General features: G+C 45.0%; 1 protein-coding gene across 2 annotated transcripts; it reads left to right on the top strand.

The window, feature by feature from the left end:
• The first annotated feature begins 1,557 nt into the window (after positions 1–1,557).
• Positions 1,558–23,380, top strand: C8A (complement C8 alpha chain). 2 transcript variants are annotated; one of them, XM_075155689.1, is made up of 12 exons: positions 1,558–1,801; positions 3,913–4,009; positions 4,946–5,090; positions 6,248–6,392; positions 7,931–8,120; positions 9,603–9,803; positions 11,132–11,372; positions 15,096–15,224; positions 15,930–16,087; positions 18,399–18,621; positions 20,698–20,879; positions 22,342–23,380. In XM_075155689.1, the coding sequence occupies exons 1-11, from the start codon at positions 1,683–1,685 to the stop codon at positions 20,847–20,849; spliced, it is 1,800 nt and encodes a 599-aa protein (XP_075011790.1). In that variant the 5' UTR covers positions 1,558–1,682; the 3' UTR covers positions 20,850–20,879; positions 22,342–23,380. The 2 variants fall into 2 exon arrangements, with proteins under 2 accessions (XP_075011790.1, XP_075011789.1); XM_075155688.1 differs by lacking the exon at positions 22,342–23,380 and having other exon boundaries at positions 1,561–1,801; positions 20,698–21,292.
• The last annotated feature ends 992 nt before the right edge of the window (positions 23,381–24,372 follow it).

The raw sequence follows: 24,372 nt of genomic DNA, 5'->3' as shown, positions 1-24,372 counted from the left end.
GGAGGTAACGGTGGGGATCGCCTTAGGCCAGTTTCAATCCCCTGCTTTTCTCCCAGGCAAAAGCAATTTAGGTTTAATAGTATATAAAAAAAATATTAAAACCTTTATTTGAGTTCTTCTTGTGTAGGCGAAGAAAGGAGAAGTACTTTCTGAACTCATCTGAAGTGCATTAGTTGGTAAGGGATTACATTAACATACTCTCGAAGGTCACAAAAAGGCAGTTTTCATTTCATTTCACTACAGAGTTTACCCATGTGCTACATTTCTTCGTGTTTAGCGAAGACAAGCCCCAGGGTCATTCTGAACTCTAATTACATTAAAATAACACGGTAAGAGGTCCTTTTATTTTGATAATTTACAATACCTGCTATTGAAATGAGCTTTGCAATTAATTTGGAAATACACAAAGTGACACTTCTATCCCAGTCTTTTGTGGACAGAGGACAATTCACTCTCTGCTTAACAGCTGTAATAGCCCAAGACCAGATTTTCCTACAATAATTACACTTTCTCTGGAATTTATTGAGGTTCAAGCTTCCAGTTGTCTGCTGGGAACACTTCATTTATGCATGAAGCATCTCAGCCCACTTATGCAGAAGAAAAAGCAAGGAGATACAGATCCTTGCTCGCACACAAAAGTCTCCATAGATCCCTTACCCTTTTTTTTTAACTAATATCTAATGAAGTTATAGATTCCTTATGCATTTTTGTGCCTGCCCAGGAGCCCTGGGCGGAATTTTGCAGACTATACGTGCAAGCTCAAGGAAACAGGTATGGGGCTACTTGGGCTATAGCATAACTCAGTGTCTTTCCAATGGCCATTTTTTCTTTCTTCCAACACACGAAAACTAAATATTCTCATCTTGTGACTATTATCTTAATAATAAATAACCCATGGTGTTCTTGCTTTCTATGGTATTGCTTTGTTATACTTGTGCGCATCCACTACTTCTGTGTTAAGATCCCAACCAGCTAAAAGCATCAGAGCCACCACTAACAGATGGGTTTGCACAGCATATGGGTAAGACACAATTTCAGATTTAGGGAGCATCTTCCTCACCCCAAATGTTTAGAAAACAAAGATTTAGATTCTCATGTTGCAGTGACTGTGTAGGGCCATCAAAAACCAGGTGATAACTCACATCAGCTTTGGAGATGGGACACTATCTTATGGGGATGGCAATGGGAAGGACCTGAACTGACATTTCCTTGATGTATCTGGAAGGCCTGTGTTCCTCATAATAGAATTTTGTAATAATCTTCAATTTGCTGTACTGGGAAGCTCTTCCCTGGTCAGCAACCAGACGCACCAAAATTGCAGTTAAGTCACTGTGGGAAATAAAATGAGTTTCCTCCTCCTTCAAATTAAAAGGAGGGTGCAGGCTGGACAAGAAACACGCTGCTGCAGTAGGACTTGATTGACTTTAATGTGGAAACAGTTGCACAGTTTAATACATTCCCTTGCCAGAAAACTGGGAATTTGTTTCCAAAAGGGCAAAGGCCTCCGGGATGTGTCCTGATTCTTTGTGATTTGATCTGTGCCATCGTCAATGATTTACCACAGCGTTTTGGAGTCCGGTGGGCTCCGTGCTTCTTCTAGCAGTGCTTGCCCCACGGTGTCCTGAAGCCTAAAGCTTTTGTTTGCAGCTAATCTATAGCAAACATTTACATATGGAAAAACAATGCGGTGGAGCCTGCGTCAGCTTTCTCCTCTGATTCTCTCTGTATGCTCGCTGGCTTCAACGGCACGTCAGGCCACGGCGACAGCACGCAGGGAGCTCGAGGCATTGCCTTCCCAGAGGTAAGACTGTTCCCCCCCAGCTTTACATATAGGAACTACGGGCAAGTCAGTCAGCCCATCAATTTTGTCCTGACTTGAGGCATGTGCACACTGTGCTCTCTGTAAACAGCTACCAGAGGAAAAAAATATTGGCAGTTGTCCAAAGCCCAAGCTAGGCATCGTAATTCCTTCTTATATGAACTGTTTGCACAATGGTTTTTCTTTGAGAGATGACTATTAAGCCTTCTTAAACTTCCTTACCAAAATTACCATACTGGTTTGGGGCACGTGGAATGAATTCCCTATACAGGAGGATTTACGAGCGAATATTTTTCCTATTCTTTTTCGTTACAATTATTTTGCATTTGACAACGTGAAGTTAACAAGTGCAGGTTTATAACCCAATTTTCAATCCAAGCTAGATCTTCATCTCTCTATATTTTTCCCCTGATCAATATTATTAACCTATGAGTGTTATTTAGGCTTTGAAGGAAGGGAATAAAGAAGTTACTATTTTCTAAAGCTATAGTGTCATTGATAGGAAAATAGTTGGATTTTTTTTGTATTAAAAGCTATTAATTTCAGGCTTGTTCTAAAGGCAAATATGATTTAGAAGGATCAAAAAAGGTATCAATGATAATTGGAATGTGGAGACAAGGAGAAGGCGGAAAGGAAAAAAAAATGTAGTAGTGATACACTTAATTATGAAGGCTTATTCCGATAATCCCTTTTGAAAATGAACAAAGATGAGATTTTTGATGTTTGATGAACTTCTCAAACAAGGCAGAATAATGAAGAGGTAAATGTAAAATCCAATCGAAGGTGAGCCAATTAAGGACTTTGTGAAGTGCTGAAGGATACAGCCCACAAATCCTCCTGTCAGAGCGAAAAGGCATCAATACATGCGTGTCCTCCAGCCCCGTGTTTGTCTGCAGGCTCCTGTGGTTTTCCGGGAGACACGGTGGCTTTTTATCTCACGCACTGATCTGCATCCACAGGCTCCCTTGCCGAGCTGTTGCGGCTTTCATTTAGTAGTCTCTCTTCTACAGCCTCTGATGAATCCCCAATGTGCTCCGTACCTCTGCTAATTATCAATATTTCTCTTTGGACTGCAGTCTCGTAAGTAAAACAGACTGCTCATTAGTTAATCACCAAAATAATCACAATAATGTTTTGGCTCAGAATAACCCCTCAAAATGCTTCGAAGCCTGTGGCAAAGACGGAGTTGTACTGACATGCCACAGATTGCTCCTCAAGACAAAGAAACGCATTACAGAAATAAAGATTGTAGGAGTAGGGACAGAAATAGAGATTGTAACGACTGGGCTGGAAGGCAAGAGAAGTATGTTCTTGCTGTTGTATGATGACATTCGCTGTATGCACAGAGAGCCTGATCCAAGGGCCATTGCGATACAGTACCCTTGCCGTTTTCTGCTTTTATACTCTTCCTTTAGTGTCTTCCCTCTTCTCAGAATTTAGGTATTTCCTTTTAGAAATAGTCAACCAACACATTCCTATAGCCAACATGGCTTTGTACCTTGCCTTCTCAGCGCTGTCGGTGCAGCCATTCCCACCACTCTGCAAAGCCCATGGGAATCAGACCCTGATTTCCGACTTGTCGGGAAAATTACTGACCGTGAGTTCACAATGGTGTACAAAAAGTGAAATCAATGGATTTCAGAACAGGCCCATGGTGATAAACATCACTACTCCTGGAGTTTGTGATATGCTTCTGAGAAGAAAGCCAAAGAAGCAGCTTTTCCTTAACACTCGTCTCTTCTCGACATTCCTTCTGTTCACTCAGTGTGTTTGCTCTTATATATATGATGTACATATATTTTATTGCAGTCTACCTATTGGAAAGCGCTAGGATCTCTTGGGAGAGCAGGAAACCCAAGACAAAATCCTCAGGTCCTGCACGTGCTGCCTCTGACCAATTCTGATGGTGAAATATTTGACGGGGCATCTCGGGTGGTACAGCCACCCCTGCTAAGGGATGCTTCCCATTTCCTACCAAATACGTTCCTGGTGGAAAACCACACACACAGAGATCATTTTCTCCCTGCTAGCCTCCATCCCTCCTTAAAACACAACTTCAAAGACCTTAGACCACTATCTCTTCCCCTCCCTAGAAGAAGCAGCAGAGATGTTAATTCTCCGGCTCCTGTCGACTGTCAGCTGAGCCAGTGGTCAGAATGGACTGATTGCTTTCCTTGCCAAGAGAAAAAAGTAAGACTCCACTGTAATGTATTCATTTATCTTCAGATGTGTCTGTGATGAGGATGTACACACATTAATTATATATACTATACATATTCATCATTCTGAAGCATCCAGTAAACTCATCCAAATATGATGGAGATGCTCCTCTACTAGAGAGGCTCTTACTCACCCTGGTGTAAACTGGGGAATAAATTCCTTTAAGGCAGCAGAACAGCAAAATGCAAAATCAAGGCAAATGGTGGAAGAATCAGGCCAGAATATTTGCCCGAGACTTTCTTCTTTTTCTATCTCGGATTTAATTAAGTATCCCCTGATTCTTAATGCAAATATTCCAATGAAAAGAAATTGAAAGCAGCCTTCATTCATCAGCTCCTGTTCTGAGTTTTTTAATATCATTTCACATATGTCTTCATAATTCAAGAATTTATTTTCAAATACCTGACAAAATTCTGCTTTCTACTGAGTTTATATCCCTGCATTTTTTGTTCCTGTGCTTATAATCAGTAAATGATTTGGCTCTTCTCTCTTTCCTTTTCTTTTTTTTGCTTCCTAATTTAAAGAGCAGCAATTCTCATTAATAATCCATCAGAAATGTTGCAGGATCAGTGTTGTAATTAGTGTCTGTGTCCATCTGAGCCTGTTACATTCCAGGACAAAGCATGCATAACTGGAAAAAGTCCATGTTATTTCCAAGATATAAAATAAGGAAGAGATTTTTAAGTACAGTCATGCCGGCCCCCCCAAATTCACTTGTATGAACTTCAAGCAAATCTCCTGAGCTCCCACCTCTCCACTTATCATGTGCAAAGTCTGCGGACTACACCGAAAAACAACAATATAGCTAAAAGTGATAGTTTTAATTGCTTTAGAGCCTGTGGAGGTGACGTCTCTGGGGGATACAAATTAGGCATTGGCGGTGTTTTTCTCTCCTGTGCGGTTCAGCACCGGTACCGCAGGCTGGTGCAGCCGGCGGGGTTCGCGGGGCGGCGATGCGCGGGGCACCTCTGGGACGAGCAAGCTTGTCGTGCCGAGATGACGTGCAGTGGAGCCCCCGGCTGCGGGAAGGACTTTCGGTGCGAGGAGACAGGTGAGTGAACTGGGCACAAACTCCTGCCCAGGAGGTTTCGGTCCTGGGTGGACAGACCTGGGATGATTTCAGTCCCCTGCCAAGGGCAGAGCTTTGCCAAAATGCGTTCAGTATGGTGAACCAGCGCAAGAGAAAGCAGGAAATTTCCCCATCTTTGGTTTTTTCCCTACTTTTACAGAAATCAATTCACATTACGCTTAGATTTGGATAGAAAAGAAGGCTGTGTGACATGGAAAAGGTTAATTTTTCAGTGGAACAAAGAGAGTAGAAATATTCTGCTCCAACTGCTGTGCCACACGCTCACACTCCCCTCCACGGGCACCACCGCTCCCGCAACACACCACTTTCTCCCCCTGCAAAAGACATAGTTCAATCATGAATCCAACTAGCAATCTGTTGGGGTGATTTATTTATTTTTAGCCATCCCCAGCTCTGAGGATTGGGATATAATGCGGCTGTTCTCTGAAAGTTTGACTAGCCTTGACAGATTTTTGTTTTTACACAAATGGCTCAAACTCCCATCTTGAGCATTTAATGAAAATCCTATTGAAATCTAGAAATGCGCGCCAGCTCTGTGACCAGCTCCTCAGCTGGAGCAGGTCCTCATCGCTCCGTTGAGGCAAGTGCATTGATTCCTGCCATGAATATCATGTCAAGGTTTTCTCCTCACACTCAGAAGCAAAAGCACTTTCAAGTTGCCCTTCCTGCAAGCATCCATTCTTGAGCTATGATTATTGCAATAAACTCCCCAAATACCTCCTGCAATGGGAAGAGGAAAAAACTGCACTTTGACCAGACAGAGCTGACTTCCCTAAGCCAAGCAGAGAAGCTATCGCTTCCTCTAGCTCCCTTCCAAAAGCATGATTGTAGATAACAAAATCAGGGCAGTGAGGTGACCTCTACTTGATTCCCATCCCATGGGAGCCCAAGGGAGTGGCTGGCTTGGACTCCAAGCTGTGCCCGCTCCAGGTTGCAAAGGAAAACCTCCCCCCAAGGAGCTGGGAAAAGCAAGCTCCCAACGGAAAAGCGCTGTGTTTAGACCCTGCGTGACTTCTTGTGACCCTGAGATATGGGGGGAAAACACCACAATCGGGGCAAGCTGCCGAAAAGGTTTTCCGAAGGGCGGATAAGCGATCGCCTGTACCTGTGCACTTCAGGTCGCTGTATTAAACGGCATCTTGTGTGCAACGGAGAGCCAGACTGCAGAGATGGGTCTGATGAGGAGAACTGTGAGGATGAAGATATTGAAAGCCCTTGTGAACATCTGTTTCCAATCCCAGGGTCTGAAAAAGCCGTCCAAGGGTGAGTAATTAATCAATAGCTGCCACTCTCACAATCAAAACAGGATTAAGTCTGTTATATTGCTCTTCCTTAGTAATAGCAGTGCTCCGTGACTTGACAGGGTGCTGTACAAAACCCAAAAGAGAGCTACTGTCCCACCCAACCGTGGGTAGCAATGAGGGAGGCTGGAAGGTTCATTCCAGCTTTTATTTCAAATTCTGTCTCAAATTTACTGTCTGACCCTGGTCTCTCGGTACTTGTGAGTGTCCCTTGTATATCGTGTAAAAATATATCCCGGTTCTCTGAGTCCAGTTATCTTACAACTTTCTCCAGTTGATAAAAGCCATATATTAAAGGAAAGAGTAGACTTCGGAGATGCAGCATCCCGGTGGCTTTTATCCTTAAGGAGAAGATTTAACTCCAGGATTTAGGACTTCAGAGCACAGATTCAAGGCAGAGAGCCTGAGCTCCACATGAATATGTGCAGGATAAATACACCTATCCATGAAGAAGTTTTACTGTATTCAGTTTCAAATTTTGGTGAGATAATACACGGAAAAGAACAATCCAGTACAAGTTTAAAGGCAAATTGTCTGTTGTGACATTTTTGTTTTAAATCTTGCGTTTTAACCAAGATACTGCTTAGTTTCACTTGGAGAACACGGGCTTCAGTATGAGAATGTAGTCGTCCATTAGATAACTTTCCCATCAGCTCGATCCAATGCTCTCTGGAGTCCATGAGATAAGTGTCTCTCTGGCCCAGGGCCTGGGAAAGTCCACCAAAAGTTTTTCAAGACATATATTAATTTTCACCGAGCACCCCATTTAATACTGCTCTCTGATGAGTTTCTCCCGCAGAACACACAAAAGCAACAGCATTTACTATCTTAGTCTTAAAGACAATTCCCTGTTGTGAGGAGCAATGCTGCTGTCTAGTTTGAATAATGCTTTCATTTGGGGCCATGGAATTACAGGGAATATTAAGTAACAGGCGGGATTTCAGAGGGCAGCAGCTGCGATGGCTGGAGAGCAGGAAGAAAGAGGCGTAAGGAAATAATAAGCGAGAGACTTGGCAAAGCACAAGCAGACTGCAAGTCTAGGGAGGCTGCTAATTCCCCTGAGAAATGGGACCATTATTAAAAGGAAGGAGATGAAATAAAGATAGAAAACAATTACAGGGAATGCCAGAAAACACTTTGTGACAGTGAGATGCATTAGGCTGCGAGAGACTCACGGGGGACCTGGAGGAATTCCAGGACTTCGGGACTTCCATAACTACTCGCCAGGATGGACTGGGCGATTTAACTGTTTCTTCCATCTCTAGCGTATGAGTCCAAACCAATGTCTTGGAAATAAAATGGCTGTTTGTCTCCTGTTAGCTTTGGGAAGGAGAGAGCAAGGAGAACAGACCCAACCTTGTATTTTAGGTGCTATCCAAATGCAAAGTCAGAGACAGACAGATAACTTGTAGTGCCAGGAGAACAGAAACAGTGACAGAGACTGTTGGGGAAATAAAACAGGAGCTATGGATAACTTTCTGAAGGCTATTTCTTTCCAAGCTACAATATCCTAACACAGGAAGAGAGCCAGTACGTGTATGACCCTAATTTTTTTGGAGGCCACTGTGAGTATGTCTACAACGGAGAGTGGCGGGAGCTGAAGTACGACGCTGCATGTGAACATCTGTACTACGGAGATGATGAGAAGTATTTCCGCAAACCTTACAACTTTCACATCTACCAATTCTTAGTAAGTACTCTGAATCAAATTTAGCAATGTTTTCCCAGCTAAAAGCCAAACTTCCTCTAAAGATATGTATATTTTATCATTCTCTACAGGTTGTCTTTCAAGGTACCTTTCTCCAGCTGTCCCCAAGACAATAGGCAATCATGATATAAATGCTCTTTTACGGCTAACATGCTTTATCACCCAGGCATCCCCACTGCTTACTCTGGCCTAGTCAGAGCCAAGAGAAATGGGTTTTCTCTAGATTCTGCTATTAATGAGCTGTAGAGCTTGCGCAAGCCACTTGCCCCTTGAGGGATGAAGTTGGCCATGTGTAAAACGGGAAGAATGCTACCGGTTCAATCTTTGAAAGCATTTTAAGTCTACGGCATGGCTACAAGGGACATAAATCCAAATTCTGAGTGAAACAAAGATCCTGAAAGTCATCATCATGTATCACAACGTCTGTACTCTGGGGTTCACATCTGATGTCGGAGACTGAACTAAGTAGAGCAGGGATTCAACCTGGGTCTCCACGTCGTAAGTGGGTGCCTTGGCCACACTGTTCAACATTTATCATGCTTTTTGACATGAATGAATGAAAACACATTATTCTAGGGGAATATTGCAGCTACAGGCTCAATGCAAGTGGCTTTCATGTCCTCCCAGCAGACTGCCCTGTGCCCCTTAGTCCCCAGTTTGAACCCAGACAGACCCACCCCACGGGCCACATTTTCTTCTCCCCTTTATCTGCTGCTAGCAGTGGAAGGACATCTGCACCATGGTCAGGCACTGAGGGGTGCTTGAGCATGCCCCATATGCGTCTTGACTTAGGAGCTTCTACCCCCTGGGGTCTAGAAAGTCACTGATGACGACATGAGATGGTTTTTTCAGTGTGGGTAATTTAGCCGGCTTTTTATAGAGACGGCAAATGGCACAGCCCAGATTCAGCAAGGCTGCTCAACTCCACACCCTGGCGAAGTAGAGCTGTCAAGGAAAAGGTCACTTCTCTAAAACACAGGCAAAACAATGTTTGTTTTCTAGCATTGCCATTGCAAGTGGCTGGCTCACCGCCGTTGATTTTTTTTCCTAAATAAATTCATCCAGAAGCAGGCTGGAGAGAAAAAGTTCACTCCAGATTGTTAGGATTTGGCAGAGCTGGAAGGAACTGGAAGGAGGGGTTTATAATGGGAAGCGTCAAGCTAGCTTAATAGGCACCATTACCAGCTCTGCCTGTAGTGGTACTGCTTTGAGTGGCTAAACACAAACCTTTCCCCCGCCTGGAGATGGATGAAGCAAAATGCATGGCTTTATCTGTGTTTCTCACATATTTCCAGATGAAATGGCACGTGACTAAATTCTTTATTCCACGTTCACTGAAGTCAGTGTTGGTGCTGTCAGGAGCATCACAGGCTTCAATAGAGGCACGACCAGCTCCTTAAAGAAATAGAGATTAAAAAGGAAGGGAAGTACCTGAAAAATTAATGTCTGCTCCTTTCACTTTAGGCTCATGCTGATTCTGGATTCACTTTTGAGTTTTATGATGATTCAAAGGATCTGCTTGATGCCCTTAAAAGTGATAAATTCAGAACAAAGGGCTTTACCATTGGAATTGGGCCTGAAGAAACACCCTTGCAGTTAGACTTGGGCTTCACTTTATCAGGTGGCAAAGGATCCCTGAAGAATTTCACACAATACAGTGCAAAGGTAAAAAAGAGAAAAAAAAAAAAAAATCAATGATGCATATGCTCAAATCGTGTCATCTGTGCATCGCATGGTCTGGCTGTAACTTATGTCAGTTTATTCTCTCAATTGCATTTTTTAACACGTAGTAATTGTACCTTAATTTGTTAACGTAATTGCAAATGTATGATCGTTAGTAATCCTGTTTGTTGTTCTTACTACATTTTAGCAAACAGGGAGTGGGAATAAAATTGAATTACGAAGTACCACAACACATGTCATCTCATCCCATCCTGTTTCATGGCTACATTAAGCACATAAATAAAAAAAAAATGCTTAAAATGATGATGAGGGAAGAGGAAATATCAAGATGCTGATCAAAACAGTTGTCCTCAGGGAATGATCTCCGGTAGCAAATATATCTTGTTCAAATTAATACAATCTGCCTTACGATGGGGAAATATGCTACTTTTTACAGGAGGTTAAAATACCACGCTGAAAAAAAGAGTACCTGATAATAGGGTGTATTTCTCACAGTGAGTTTACATCATGGACTAGCTGTGACGACTCCTTTCCAATCTAATAACATGAATGCTGGTATTTCCCACATTTACCGTGCCCCGTCTCCACTTCTCTCGTGGCTGTTGACAGAAAACAATAAAGAAGAATTACTTTGATGGTGTTCTGAGTTGAAATGCCCTTAAAAGCTGTTGGAAATTGGCACCATTAGAGTATTTATTGTGCCCTTGTCTAGACTCACACAATGTTCGCAGCTAAATGATGATCAATTATTGGAGGAATAATTTAAAGGGCTGTTCTTGTTGCACTGGAGCCTTGTCCGGGGCAATGGCCAATCTAGAAGAGAAGTCATGGATCTGGTGGTATATCCAGAAAATCCTCCCCCCATTAGCACCTTCCTGGCCGGGGTATCTCCCCACTGCCGGGCTGGGCTGGGCTTGCCATGAGCCCTTGTCCTGCATCACTGGTTGAGGCTGTGAAAAAAGCAAAAGGGAATAAACAGCATGGAAAAGAAGGCAGAAAGAAGAAATAACAGCAAGGGAGAATGGAGGGGAATGATGTGGAGCCCAATTCTGATCTTATTCTCACATTAATAAAAAAACCCCATAGCATCCAACCCATGGCTCTGCCCTCCACCCCATATAGACTCACGAGAAAGAGACACTCCCTGTAAAAGAATTACCACTGATTTCATTTAAACTGGGGCTGGTTTTCATGCCTTTAACATCCACTGACAGTCAGAGATTCAGGCTTTCCTCTGCAAACCTAAGGACTAGAAATGACTTTTTTTTTACTGAACGTTGAGTGGCAGCTCCTCTTTTCTTTACCTGCAGGAGGTTGGATTCATTAGAGGTGTGACGAAGGTGCAGACAGCCCGTTTCAAGATGAGAAGGGACAACATCGTTTTGGATGAAGACGTGCTGCTCTCCCTGAGGGAGCTTCCAGACACCTACAATTATGGCATGTATGCCAAATTCATCAATGACTACGGCACCCATTTCATGACATCCGGCACTATGGGAGGCATCTTTGAGTACATCCTCGTCATTAACAAGGAGGAAATGAGAAGAAAAGGTTAGAAAACCACAAGTTATTCTCTGTTCACAACTTTCTGCTCTAAACCAAGCATTTCCAACCTGGAGACCATGGGGTGGGTCCAGTCTACCAAAGTGGACATTCATCTGGCTCTGGCTGCTCCCCACAACCATCATCTCCCAGTGTCACTTGCTAGAGTTCTCTAAACTTCTCCTATTTCTTATAGTCTTTGTTCTGACCATTCTCATGAACGCCCAAGGATTGCGAACTCATCCAGAGTAAAGAAAGATAGCCCGCTCATGTTTTAGCCTCCTAATAGCGAGAGTTTCAATTTTCTGTAAATGGAAATAACGTCTTGCACTTGGCAATATCTCTGCCGCTTTACTCTGGTTAGTGTCACACCCGAAGACTAACAGACCTCTGTTAGCTCCGGGTCTCCTCAAATTAGAGTGTATGAGGCTGGAGAGCCATACCTCTAAATCTCAGTTACATACAATATCCACTGCAGATGTCTAGATCGCAAGAATAGCCATTACTGGTGAGCCAAAGCATAACATTTTTCCTAATCAAAAACATAAGATGCAGAAAAATAATACGGTACTTTAGCACACTAACTGGATTGTCAACTTTTGCAAAGGTGTTGACAATGCAATAGATCCCACTTCCCCTACGGGCCATCACTCCGCTCTGCTGAGGGTAACGCTGCCTTGGTAACTCCAGGCTGGACATTTATGCAAAAGAAAGTTGTGATCTTGGACACTAGGTGCAAATTGCTGCAGTTGGTGCAAATTGCTGTAATTCCATTAATTTCCATGGTTCTGCCCCAAAATTTGCTTCTGGTCTGAAATGGTTTGGTACCATCAGCACTAGGATAACTATGCACTCCATATTGAGTGTTAACATGCCAATTTTTCCACAAGAAATTACCAATTGAGAGAATTTTCATCAAGTTCCTGAACTACTAATGTTTGGAAACATGATGCCTCTTCAGATCATTTATTCACTTCGAAGAGTGAGTGATATTGAAGTGAACAAGATCTTGGCAAGCAAGTCTTCAGGAAGCAGACTGCCAATTTCAGAGGAAGAATGAATCAAGAGCATGTGGAGGGAGGCTATTATTTTGCTTTATCTTGTGCTTGTTGTGTATATAAGGAGGAGATTTACTGCTACGAGATGCCCTATTTTAGGAAAGAAGGATGTTGAAGTTCAGCAAAACACAAAAATGTGCCCCAGTAGAGATGTAATTTTCATTCTAATGTAGCACACTTCTGTAATTTTCATCTAATTTTTCATCTGCTAGAAAGTCCACATTCACCAAGTCAGACGTAGACCCAGAAGGACCCGCCTGCAGTGGCTGATATGCCACTGTCTAAAAGCATTTAGCAAAAACCCCGATTTTTCTAATGGCGATCACAGCCGTGCTTGAAGGCTGTGTTTGCAAGAGGATTATCCACCTCCCCTGAGGAATGGTCAGGATCAGGATTTAAGCGCTCAAGTCTTAAAATTAGAGCTTCAAAAGATGAGTTTGAAGCTCTGCAGATGCCTGGAGATGTGCCGCTTAGTCCCCGCAGGGCTGAGCAGCGAGGCACCTGCTTTAGATCAACCACTGCATCCTAGCCCATGAGGATATGTGTTAAATGCTCTGGAAGACGCTCCTTTTTTATAGGCCAGTGACTAAAGCACATGCCCACGACAAAGATCCCTAGACTGAGTCCTCCCTAAATGAGAGACAGCTTGGGTGGTCACTGAGCATCTAGCTAGGCATAGGCATGAGCTGGACTTTAAGCATCTAGGAAACCTGAATTTTGAAAATGAAGTCACCCTCTGGGTTTAGATACCCAGGAACAGACCACAACTCACCGGTGCAGAGCTTAGGACTGCAGTTTTGCTGCCAGACCCATTTCTAGCTTTCAGGCTGCAAGGACTTGTATGGATGTGGTCGTGAGTGAAATAAATACATATGTCAGAACGAGGTCCCTTGTTGCTCTGCCATCAATATTTTTCATTACTTGTTTTTAAAATAGATTGTTATGGTTCTATTATTTAGCAGAAAACAGCATAATGTGTTCACACATTACACGAACATTTATGGGAGAAACATTATGCACAGAGTAAATTAGAAAGAGTCTTCATATATTCTGATTAATTCAAAATGCAGCAGTAAATCTTATCACTCGAGCACATTTAACTATCACAAATTATATCATATAAAAAAACTATCAGGGCTCCCCCCTCAAGTGCCAATATTTTCTACGACCACCCTTTTGCAATGATAACCACTTTTCATTTATCAAGACCCGATCTTGCTGCAACCAATAGCGAATTGTATTGACAGACCCTCGCTGAACGTAATTACTCAACGGGAACCATGGTGAATCAATTAATCAGGGTGTTCCTCAAGTTTAATTTTATGGCACTCCAACACCAAGATAAGCAATCACTCATGTTGCTTTGGGTGAATGAACTTTACCCACTGTTTACAACTGTTGAACAGTTTAGCACAAGTAATTGAGTGCTACACATTTAATCTTTCTCAAGGGCCCAGTTTTGCAATGGGATGTAATTCCCCTCAAAGTCTTGAGCGTGCTTCAACTCTCACCAGTTTGCATCCAGGACTTTCTCAGGGTGCTGAGCACCTCCGTCGGTTGGGACCCACCAAGCCAACAAGAGATACATGCCCCGCATGGCTCCAGCAAGCCTCTCCTGCACAGTGTGCAGAAGGGAGCAAAACCAGAGCTATGAGCGTTTTACCAATATTTTAAACATCAGCAAGACAAGACCCTGCTCCCCAGTGCTGGGGTGAGGTGGGTCAGCAGACAACGCTCTGGGTCGGGGCTTGGCCGGAGGTTTGATCTTCAGACCATTAAGCCACGATGCACAAATCCCGCTGACCTCTGTGCCTCCCTTTCAATACCAGGGTATTGATCACCAGGCTGCTTTGTAAAACACTTTAAGATCCTCTGACAAAAAGAGCAATATAAAAGTTACCTATTACTTACAGCACCCGTATTTATTGAAATCAATGGATTTTTTAACTATTACAGAAGACAGCCTTATATTTGCAGTACACTGAAGTGTGTACATAAAACCAGGCTGTATGAAATATGCGCATTGCTTACCTTGGTGAAACCACCTCATTAGTTCCCTTCTCCCCTCTGCAGTTGCTTCATGGGTCTCCAGTTACATATTTTCATGATGTATGTGGCGGTGGCGGTAGCGGCAGCCCGGCAGTAGGGCTTTGGCAGCTCTCAGCAGACAGACCTTTTGCAAGTTGCTACTTAAGAAGCTACTTAAGCCACTAACACATGGGTCAGATCCTCAGTTTAGGAAAATTAGCAAGGATCGATTGATTTCAGCTGCTGTTCCCAGCTTTACCCTAGTTATGAGTTAGTCTGTAAAAAAAAAAACAAAAAAAAAGTTTTATTTTTAAATAAATAGATCAAACAAAGAAATACATGCCTGAAGCCTGGTATTAAGATTTTTACTTTCTTCTAATACTTTCTAAGGAAACAATTTTACAGTAGGGACATTGCCCTTTTCACCTATTATGTGATAAGCCCAATATACCCCAATAAAATATTGACTTTTCCACTGCAAGACTAAAGGCTGTCCTCTGCCTGGAATAGCTCTTGACTTTGAAAAACAGGCCATGCAAATAACTGAATATTTTCTTCATTGATAGGAAAAAACCAAGTAGGAAAATGAGCATCCTTCCACTCGGAATGAGTCACTAATTGTACTGGTTTCCTTTCTGTTTTACAGACATCAGTGCCGAAGAGATAAGTGCCTGTATTGGCTGGTCAATTGGCCTCACCGTCAGCGAGAGTAAACAGCACTTGGAAGCGTCTGTGTCGTCCTCTGACTGTGCAAAGAAAGGATTTCTGAGCACTGGTAGGAGAGCAGGGCAGACGGCTGTTAAGGCACCTTGCATCGCTTCTCTCGGTCACTTGGGCATGGGGATTCAAGCAGGGTCACACAAGGGGACGAAGGAGGGAGCTCGGGTGCCATCCCCAGCCGTGGCTCAGGCCCAATCGCGGGACCAAAGCGACTTTGGGTGCAAGTCTCCAGGAGTACTGATTGCTCTTGAAAGAGCAGGAATTAAGGTAGCAACACCTGGATTAGAAACACGTGTAACCAGAGGCAGTGGGGTGGCTGGAAGGCTGCAGTCCCTAGAGCCATGACAGACTGCACATGGATGACAAGGGCAACATGGCAACTATTAAAGAAGTCAAACCGGACTATAAAGAGTACTCAAAGAGGCTAAGAAGCCCAAGATTTGTAAATCACTTAACCAGATAGATATAGACAGCGTGATCGACTGCCCCCGTGCTAACTAGAAACAACGGCTGGAGGCGTGCGGGCTCTTCAGGTCTCACCAGCTTAGAGCATTTGTGATGCTCAACTCATCACCTTGTGATAACGTGGCAGGGCTCGCCCCGCCAGCGGGGGATGCCCAGCTCCCATCGATTTCAGAAGGCAGCATCAGTGCCGTTTACTGGTAGCCCCTTGCACGATTGATCTCACCTCCATGAAGCAGTTTCTAGGGTATGTGTGGAAACGGTAACTAAATAATATGGGTGTAATTCAACTTTTCAGATCCTGAGAGCAACAGTGCAGTTGTGGAAGATATTATTCCCCGGATTAGAGGTGGAGATACCAGTTACAGCGGAGGGCTCTTAAACAGTTGGGATGGCAATATGTATCGTCACTGGGGAAGGTCATTAAAATATAATCCTGCTGTTATTGATTTTGAGGTAAGGCTTTTCTGCAGTTGAAGAAACTCTGCCGCTATAAGGAATGAAAGTGTAGTCGAGCAGATCATTTCGTATTTTTATTGTGATCCCATCACAGAACAAGATTAAATGTAATGGGCCACTGATCTGGTAACCTCTTATTCATTTCACAATGGGGAGTACATCTCCCACCGACCGCAGCCGCAGGGAGACAGACAAGGAGCTTAATGCTGGATTAGTGCCGAGTTAAGTTTTTGATGTGTCCCCAAGCAGCTTCCCGATGAATGGCTCTCTGCAGTTGCATTCATTCCTATTATTCTCCCCGACACTGTCCACCCTCCTGTATAAGCAGGGGACTCGCGGGGGGCTGGGGAAGGAGCCTTGCCCCCCCAGCAAAGGCTCTGCATAGATCCCCCTGCTTTTCACCTGCCTGAGAGCCGCAGCGGCTATGCCTAACCTCTGTAGACCATGGTGGGTATTGCTATGGGTGCTTCCCGGAGCAGGGGGCTCCTGGGCTGCTTAGTCAGGTAGGTCCTGTTTCTCTCCATGCTCCACAAAGAGGGTCCGTGGCCATAAAAACCAGCCAAGTTCTCCTCCTCCCTTCATTTTATTGGACGCCTCATAAAATGCAAAGATCACTGAAGCATCCTACAGGGCTTCAGAGACGAGGAGGAGATGGGTGCAAGCGGAGGGGATGGAAAGGAAGAGAGAATCCAGGGTCAGAGACCACAGAGGCATGAGAAGGCGGGCGCACTCCTCAGCTGCGGTCAGGAGTACCACACCTACCCTGAGATGCTACCATCGCTGGTCTGCTCCAGGAGCTCAGCTGTGGGGGAAAGACCTCGGTCACGGCAGGGACACGCTGCCACTTCCATCCCTCTCATCTTCATTTGAAAGCACACCTGCTCCTGCCTCTGACAGAGGGTGGGAGAAGGGAAGGTGGAATCAGGAACCATCTGCGTTATTGGCAGGGCAAGAGGGAATCTGCAAACCTTCCTGGGCAGCACCTTGACAGCAGAAAGCCCTGATAAAGTAGAAGCACTTTCAGTTCCAGCTGAACGCATGCTGCAGGTTATTGACCTTTCTGCACAAGTTCCCATCAATTCTGGGCAAAATGTATTGCAATTTTCCAGTAAACCATGTGCTGACCTCTCCGTTGGCTGCTCCAGAGCTCAGCAGTCGCTGTGCAACCGGAGCTGCCGATAAGCGCTCATGTCCACTTCAGCAGCTCTTATCTGCAGCTCCCTCTCGTTTGTTAAACAGGCTTGTGCAAATTTGTCTAAGAGCTCTTCCCAAAGCCCCGCTGATCCTCCCCACGAATCGCTCTCACTGCGCCTTGGGCAACGAGACGATGTCCAGCTCTTCTCTGGGATTGCTTTCCACCGATTCCCAGCCAGGACGTGCAGCGTTCGCACAGATGCATGGATGGACAAATATAAATATATGTCCTCAGACCAGCCTTGGGCTTTTAGCTTTAATATTCAGTTGAATTTTTGTTACAGGTGACAACAGAAGGGCTGAGATTTTTTAGGGAACCATTTTCTAAACAGAGTTTAATACCTAAAACACCCCAATGAGCCACTCAGAGCATCTCAGGAGGTTAAATATGACCACCAGCACATAAGCCCGCAGCCCTTTGGCTCACCCAACCAGTTTTATAAAACAGGTTCAATGGAGAAGGCGAGTTATAATTACAGTTGCCCACGCTGGGCTAATTTTGCTGAATGGTATAGAGGAACTGGATTTTGCTACTGGAAATATTACGAGCACGTTATATTCTTAAAGCTGTAGGTGGCACAATATTATTTTGCTGCATCAAAGGACAAAATGTAGATAGGTAAAATTCTTCATGCTCAGCATTTACCGGATGCTTCACAATCCAGTCACCATTAGTGGTAGGTTGGCATTAAATTTTGATGACACCCACTGCCCAAAGCTCTTACCTAAACATTTTGGTTCAAAAAGGCAAAAAGCATGCAAGAATCCCTGAGATCGTGACAGCGCTAAGAAATTGGTCAAAAAATGGGCTTACTGGGTTGTTTTAATTTATCATTTGAATCCAGACTGAAACTCCAACGCATGTCCAGAAAAGCCAATCCCACACAAACCTCTAAGATAGGAGGGTTTTGGAACGGTGGTTTCTCACTGGAGCCCATCAGTCGTGGTAATGCATTTGCATGATGTACATGGAGCTGTCAAGGAAGATAAATGAGTTTTTTCTGAGCCCTGAGTTTATCCAGCAACGTCACAGCTCTCTGACTGCGGCGTGGTGGCATCTCAGTTGATGCCCAGCTGCAATTGTCTCCATGCTATTCGTCTCCATCCTACGCAGCTGCAGCCCATCCACGAAATTCTCCGCAGAAGCAACCTGGGCGACATGGAAACCAAACGGCAAAACCTGAAACGGGCTTTGGACGATTACTTGGTGGAGTTCAACGCCTGCCGCTGTGGACCGTGCCAGAACAACGGTGAACCCATTTTGGTGGGAGACGCGTGTTTCTGCCAGTGTCGACCAGGTTACGGAGGCCCTGCCTGCGAGCAGACTGAGCGCCGAGGTAAGACCCCGGCGTGCACCCGCAGCAGGGGAGGGCGAAAGGCAGCAAGGGGACAGGGTTTTCCCTTCCACGTGGTTAACCAACAGCTCTTTGCATCCATGCGCCAATCAAGCCTTTGCTTCCATAGCGCTTTTGTTGCTACGCTATCCTAAGCAGCCCTGCAAGAGACTTAAATGAACAGCTCAGGTGATTATTATATATAAATTAGTGGAAATGAGGATGTGTTTAACAGCTGGAGACTTACTGCCATGTTGCAAAAAGCTGAGCTGGGGTGCAGCAGCAGCACGCAGGCAAAGCCCAGCTGCCCATAGTGCCAGCTCGGGGGTGGGCTCTGCCTGCCTGCAGCTCGTTACTGGAAACGAGACCGTCATCTGGTCCTCACTGACTGGCACGTCACGTCCTCGGGATGGCCATTCTCCAGAGCGCCTGCGGCATCCCCCTACGGATGCCTGCGACAAGGGCGAGAATCATAGAATCATAGAATCATACAGGTTGGAAAAGACCTCCAAGATCATCGAGTCCAGCCGTCAACCCAACACCACCTGCCCACTACACCATGTCCCTAATGCAAACCCCAACGGGAAGGGAGGCTGGAAGGGTCAGCCTAAGCGAGTGGGAAGTGGTGGACAAGCAATGTGCCACCAAAAATGCTGTTATGGTAAAAAATTGCCACATTGCCAGATTTCCTCCCCCCACCTCATAGGGAAACATTTTAACTAGAGGGAACTATCTATTTCGGGAGAGAAAAAATGTGTTTTTCCAAAGTGACAGGCTTTTGTTTATATGTTTTCTTTATTACTTTATATACTATCCTAAAAAATGAAATGGGTGGCAAAAAAAGCCAACGTTGGAACATGCTCTTTTGTTTCAAAAACTGTCACAGTTCTTTCTGGATATTTTTATCCTGATTCATGATGATGAAAAAATCCAAATCTCAGCACTTGAAGCTGGCAGAAAAATCCATCTTCAGAGCAGTTCCACCAGACAGAGCTCCAGGCCTCCAGCCGTGTGCTCATAGCTGGGGTCTCACCATTGGAAAAGCAAAGCTGTGAGGAGATAAGGAGTAAGAGCAGAGCTGGGTAGGTGGTTTATGAAGCTGAACTCAAAAGCATTGCTTCAGTGACTCAGAAGTGGGCTACTTTAAAAAAATCTCAGGTTTTTGAGTTGTTTCCAAATCCAAGGAATCTACCCTAGATGACGAGCACGGAAAGCTCAGGAGCTGGCCCCAAAGCAGCCCACCGAACTGGCCGGCCCCTGTGCTCCCTGCTTTTAGCAGTAGTGGGGGGACACACACTTCCAGCTCACGGGAAATGAAGCAAACTTTTAGTTTCAAAACTCATTGAAGACCAAACCCAGTTTTTTAAAGAACAATGTTCCAGCAGACAGGAAATCCAGCTTTTCAGCCAGCACTAAGTAAGAGCACACACATCCATTTGTGCTGTCTGGATTAATAAAGTGCCCAAGCCAGGCATGAAGGCCAGTTGAGTAAATAAAAAACGACAGTAAATGACAGCCATCAAGCATTCCCATCATTCAGGAGCACCGCCATAATCCATAGTATCGAACGCTCCTGACAACTCAGTCTGTACTGTAATGAAAAAGCCTTGAAATGACCCATCTCCAAAGGGATGGGCAGACTTTTCAAAATAGCTCCACGACGTTAAGAGACTTTTGTCCCTCTGGCTTGGTCGGAGGTGGGAAAGTTAGTGCAGAGAGAGCCGTCAGCTGCCCTTTGGGAAAGGAAAGCCAAACCGCAGCCTTTCAAATGAGCAGAGGAGAAAAAGAAACAGCTGTTGGTGTCTGAAGAAGGTGATGCTGCTTCATCTCCCCTGGCTTCAAAGCGCCTTGATCTCAACAGCCGTCCGTGTGCTGGGCATGGCTGGGATGGAGCGGGGAGTCCCGCTCGCGGCAAACGTTACAGCCTGAGCTGAAATCACAAACTGGTGGTGGCATTCAGCTGGATCTTCCTCCCCTGCTCCCACCCAGCGTATGCTGCCGCAGTCAGGCCATATGCAGCACTTCAGACCTGAATACCTTCCCCCCCCTCCTCTTTTTTTTTTTTTAATGCATTTACAGGCGGCGAGACGAACGGGCGCTGGAGCTGCTGGTCACGCTGGGCTCCCTGCCAGGCGGGCACGGCGCGGCGCAGCCGGCAGTGCAACAACCCGGCCCCGCAGCGCGGCGGGGAGCCCTGCGCCGGGAGGGACCTGCAGAACAAAGCCTGCTGAAAACTCACCCCATGGCATCGCTCCCCACAGGTACGTGGTCAAGAGCATTTTGGAGTCTGTGCTGGGCTACAAATACTCTGGGCATAATCCTGCAACGGAATTACGCTGGGGAGAAATAATGGTCAAGTATTGCATTTCTGTATGTATGGAGCCGTGCTGGATTCCCTGGGTACAACCAGCCCAATTGCTCCGGTTGATCGAACGCGTGCCCGGCTGCCCCCTCGCCCTTGCCCCACTGGGAGCCCCACCAGTTCACAGCGGCACTGCCGCGATACAGGAGATGGTGGAGAAGCCACACAGGTGGCTTTGCTGCTGGGGGTGACCGTGGGGCTACAATATGCCATGAAATAAATTTACTAAAAGAGTTTACATAAGTAAGCTTGACTCACAGAAATTTTTCTATTTGCCTTTGGAAAACACATTAAAAGCTCACGATCCTTGCATTTTTATGCAGTTGGTATTGACATATGTACCATGAAACTTTTATAAGTTGGCGCTGTCAGATTTTTAAGTCCAGCATATTGGCCAGGGCTGCATTTGCAGCAAAGCCATATGCTGCTCTGTGTGGGAGGAGGCTTAAGCTTAAAGATGCCAAAGCATCATTGCGAAACGTGAACCCAAACTGACGAAGAATCTTAAATAAATAAATAAAGTAATAAATAGAGAGGCTCGAACACAACCATTCGGCAGAGGATGTTCACACACAAGCAAAGGCTACTCCTCTTTAAGATTAGTGACGAATTGACTATTGGCCCGCAGGCGTTTTATCTCCCAGGCACCCAGAGCTGGAGAAGATGCTAACGGGCTGCTTGATTTAAGGGGCTTTTTTGAATGTAAGACATAAATCTCAGCACAAGAATACATACAGTACTGAACCGCGTCCAGAGACCGCAGCGAGAGCCCGCAGCTCCCTCTTCTTAATGAACTGCCGCAAAAACCTGGGGTGGACGGAAGGCGAATGGCACTTCATTTTACTGTGCTTTTCATTACAAGGAAAGAGAAAAAAAAAAAAAAAAAAAGCCCTGAGAAGGAATCGGGCATTATGAAAAGCAACAACAGCAACAAAACCTCAAAGCACAAAGGAGCACTTCGATATACATTTGAATGGAAAGAGGGAGTAGAAAGGAATCAGGGTTTAGTGAAAGAAATTGCTCCGCTGTAGCTCTGATTCTTGGAAATGCTTGTTTTTCAACAGCGTGTCAGCGGTGATTTAGAGTCTGACACTTAGCTGATGTAAATCAGTGTCGCTGCTTCGCCGCAGCTGATTTATGCTACCTGAAGACCTGGCCCCATATTTTCTTTTGTGTGCGCGTTTGCGAAGGACCATGTTTTTACCCCTTCTTCTCTTTTGCTTGAAAATGAAACTATAGGCTCTTTTTGTATAAGAAAACACAAACCATGTTGCCTCGAATGCTGAGATGCAATTGTTCTGTGAAAAATCCCTACGATCAGTGGCAAAGCTGTGGCTTTTTTGCCAACTTTGTTTTTCCAGGTAAAGGTGCTATTCACCCAGAGATGAATTTGCTCCCAAAGGCTTGAAGCTGATGTCTTCTATGTTGGCAAAATGCAGCAGCATGAAGCACCCATATATCGCTATGATTTAGACACCCCAGAGGAATGTGAAATGTAGGATCACAACAAGTTTTCCCATCAACGGTTTTATCGATACCGTTTGGCGCTGGGCTGGCAGGTGATGCAGACACACGAGACAGGGCTCTTACGCCAAGGACTTGTTTGGCTCATAGGCGATTCTCACCTTTACACCGGCTGTTTAGGACTCAGGAAAACGCCTGGAAGTAAATGAATATAAAGTCACCTTAGTTAGAAAGCCGCGTACGCTTCTTTTGTGACCAGAGGGAAGAAATTAATGAACAGAAAGATGGGATGAGTCGGGGGCTGGGGAGGGACGGGGCCTGCAGGAAGGCAACCTGCACCCTCAGCTTTTAGAGCCATTTCTAGCAGGATAGATCACAGGCTGGAGAACCACCAAAAAAAGAACACATCCTAGTGATTAAAGAAACCGCATGTGAAATACCACCATGAAGCACATATAAATAAGAGCAAAAAGCTGGGATTTGCCTGCAGTTGTTCATTCTCCACTTTGAACACCGTGGCGTTGGAGCACGGAGATGAAAGCGAGGAAATGTGCAGGGCAGAGTTCATCGTTCACCTGGCAACCCAGGGCAATGAAACACAAACCCAAGGGTTTCCTTCAAACGCCAAAGGCAGCTTGGTCGCAGCCCCTCTCCTCCCACTCCGGGCCCCCGCCGCATCCAGGGCTCAGACATCCGCGCGGCTGAAACTCGGGAGCAGCGAAGCTGAAGTCAAAAGAAAGGAAGAAGCTGCCTGTAAGGTCTGGAAAAAAAACCAGATTATGAGCAATTACACATTTACAATGCCAGTCAAAGAAGCTAATATATCTCATGCTGAAGCGGCCAGCGTGAGAGTTGTGCTAGATGAGATAAGCAGCAAAAACGTACGTTTCTTTCTTAAACTAAAAGCTTGGAGGGTACAATAAAACACTGCAGTTCCACCCTGGTTTTAATGAATGGATTTTCCCCTCTTGCACACTGACATACATTTGATATAGTTATTTATCCTATATATTTCTTGCGGCATATTTCCCAGGAGACCTTGTTTATCTCGCTTATAAGTACATGATGGATGTATGGTGCTTTGGATAAATGGTATCGCAATCAGATATTTTTATGGATATAGGCAAACTGGGTTATTAACAACGGAAGGGCAGAGAGGAACCAGGACGCAAAAGAAAATAGCAAATGATTGATGACAACACACCTGAGGTTGCAAGGTGCAGACTCCAGATAACCAGCTAACGGAAGAGTAGATAAGGGCAGCGCTTGAGACAGAGCTGTTTTCTACCTCGGGGTCAATGTCACGCCGACTACCCGAACGCCTGCGTCCCTCCGAGCCTGCGATTTTAGAGCAGGCAAAAAATTCCCCAGCAGGAGCAGCTCAAAAATTATTGCCTTCCTTTTTATACAGTGTAATGCAGAGGCACGGGAAGATACAAAACATTTAAGCCTACCCCAAAATACTTGAAACAAAAGAAACACCAGATCCCGGGGAGTTGGGGAGGGACTGGTATCTGTTGTGCTGCTGTATCTTGCCCAACACAGTGGGGCTCTTAGTGCTGCACTACAAATAAGTAAAAAAAATAATGTTCATAGTGGTAATAATTACTGTCTTCATCTCCAGTTTTGTTGATTTATACAAGCAACGGGGGGTTAAAATAGGATATAAAAAGAAGACAAATCTGCAGGCATAATTTGACCTGAAATCTGGCAGTTGTCTTGGGTGCTTGCTGGGCCCTTTAGCCATCAGGGTAGAAGAACAAGGAGTTGGAAATCTGGGGACTGTTAACACCTCTGCATGGACTCGCTGGGTCGCTTTCAACAAAATCTCTCCGTCTGGGAGAGAACCTGGGGAGGAACAACTATATCCATCTGACAGAGGGAGAAACTGGAGCATTGCAAAGTAATTTAGCAACACTACGACTACC

The sequence above is a fragment of the Calonectris borealis genome, chromosome 8 (assembly GCF_964195595.1).
Source record: "Calonectris borealis chromosome 8, bCalBor7.hap1.2, whole genome shotgun sequence".
NCBI lineage: Eukaryota > Metazoa > Chordata > Aves > Procellariiformes > Procellariidae > Calonectris > Calonectris borealis.
This window is presented reverse-complemented; position numbering and strand designations above follow the sequence as displayed.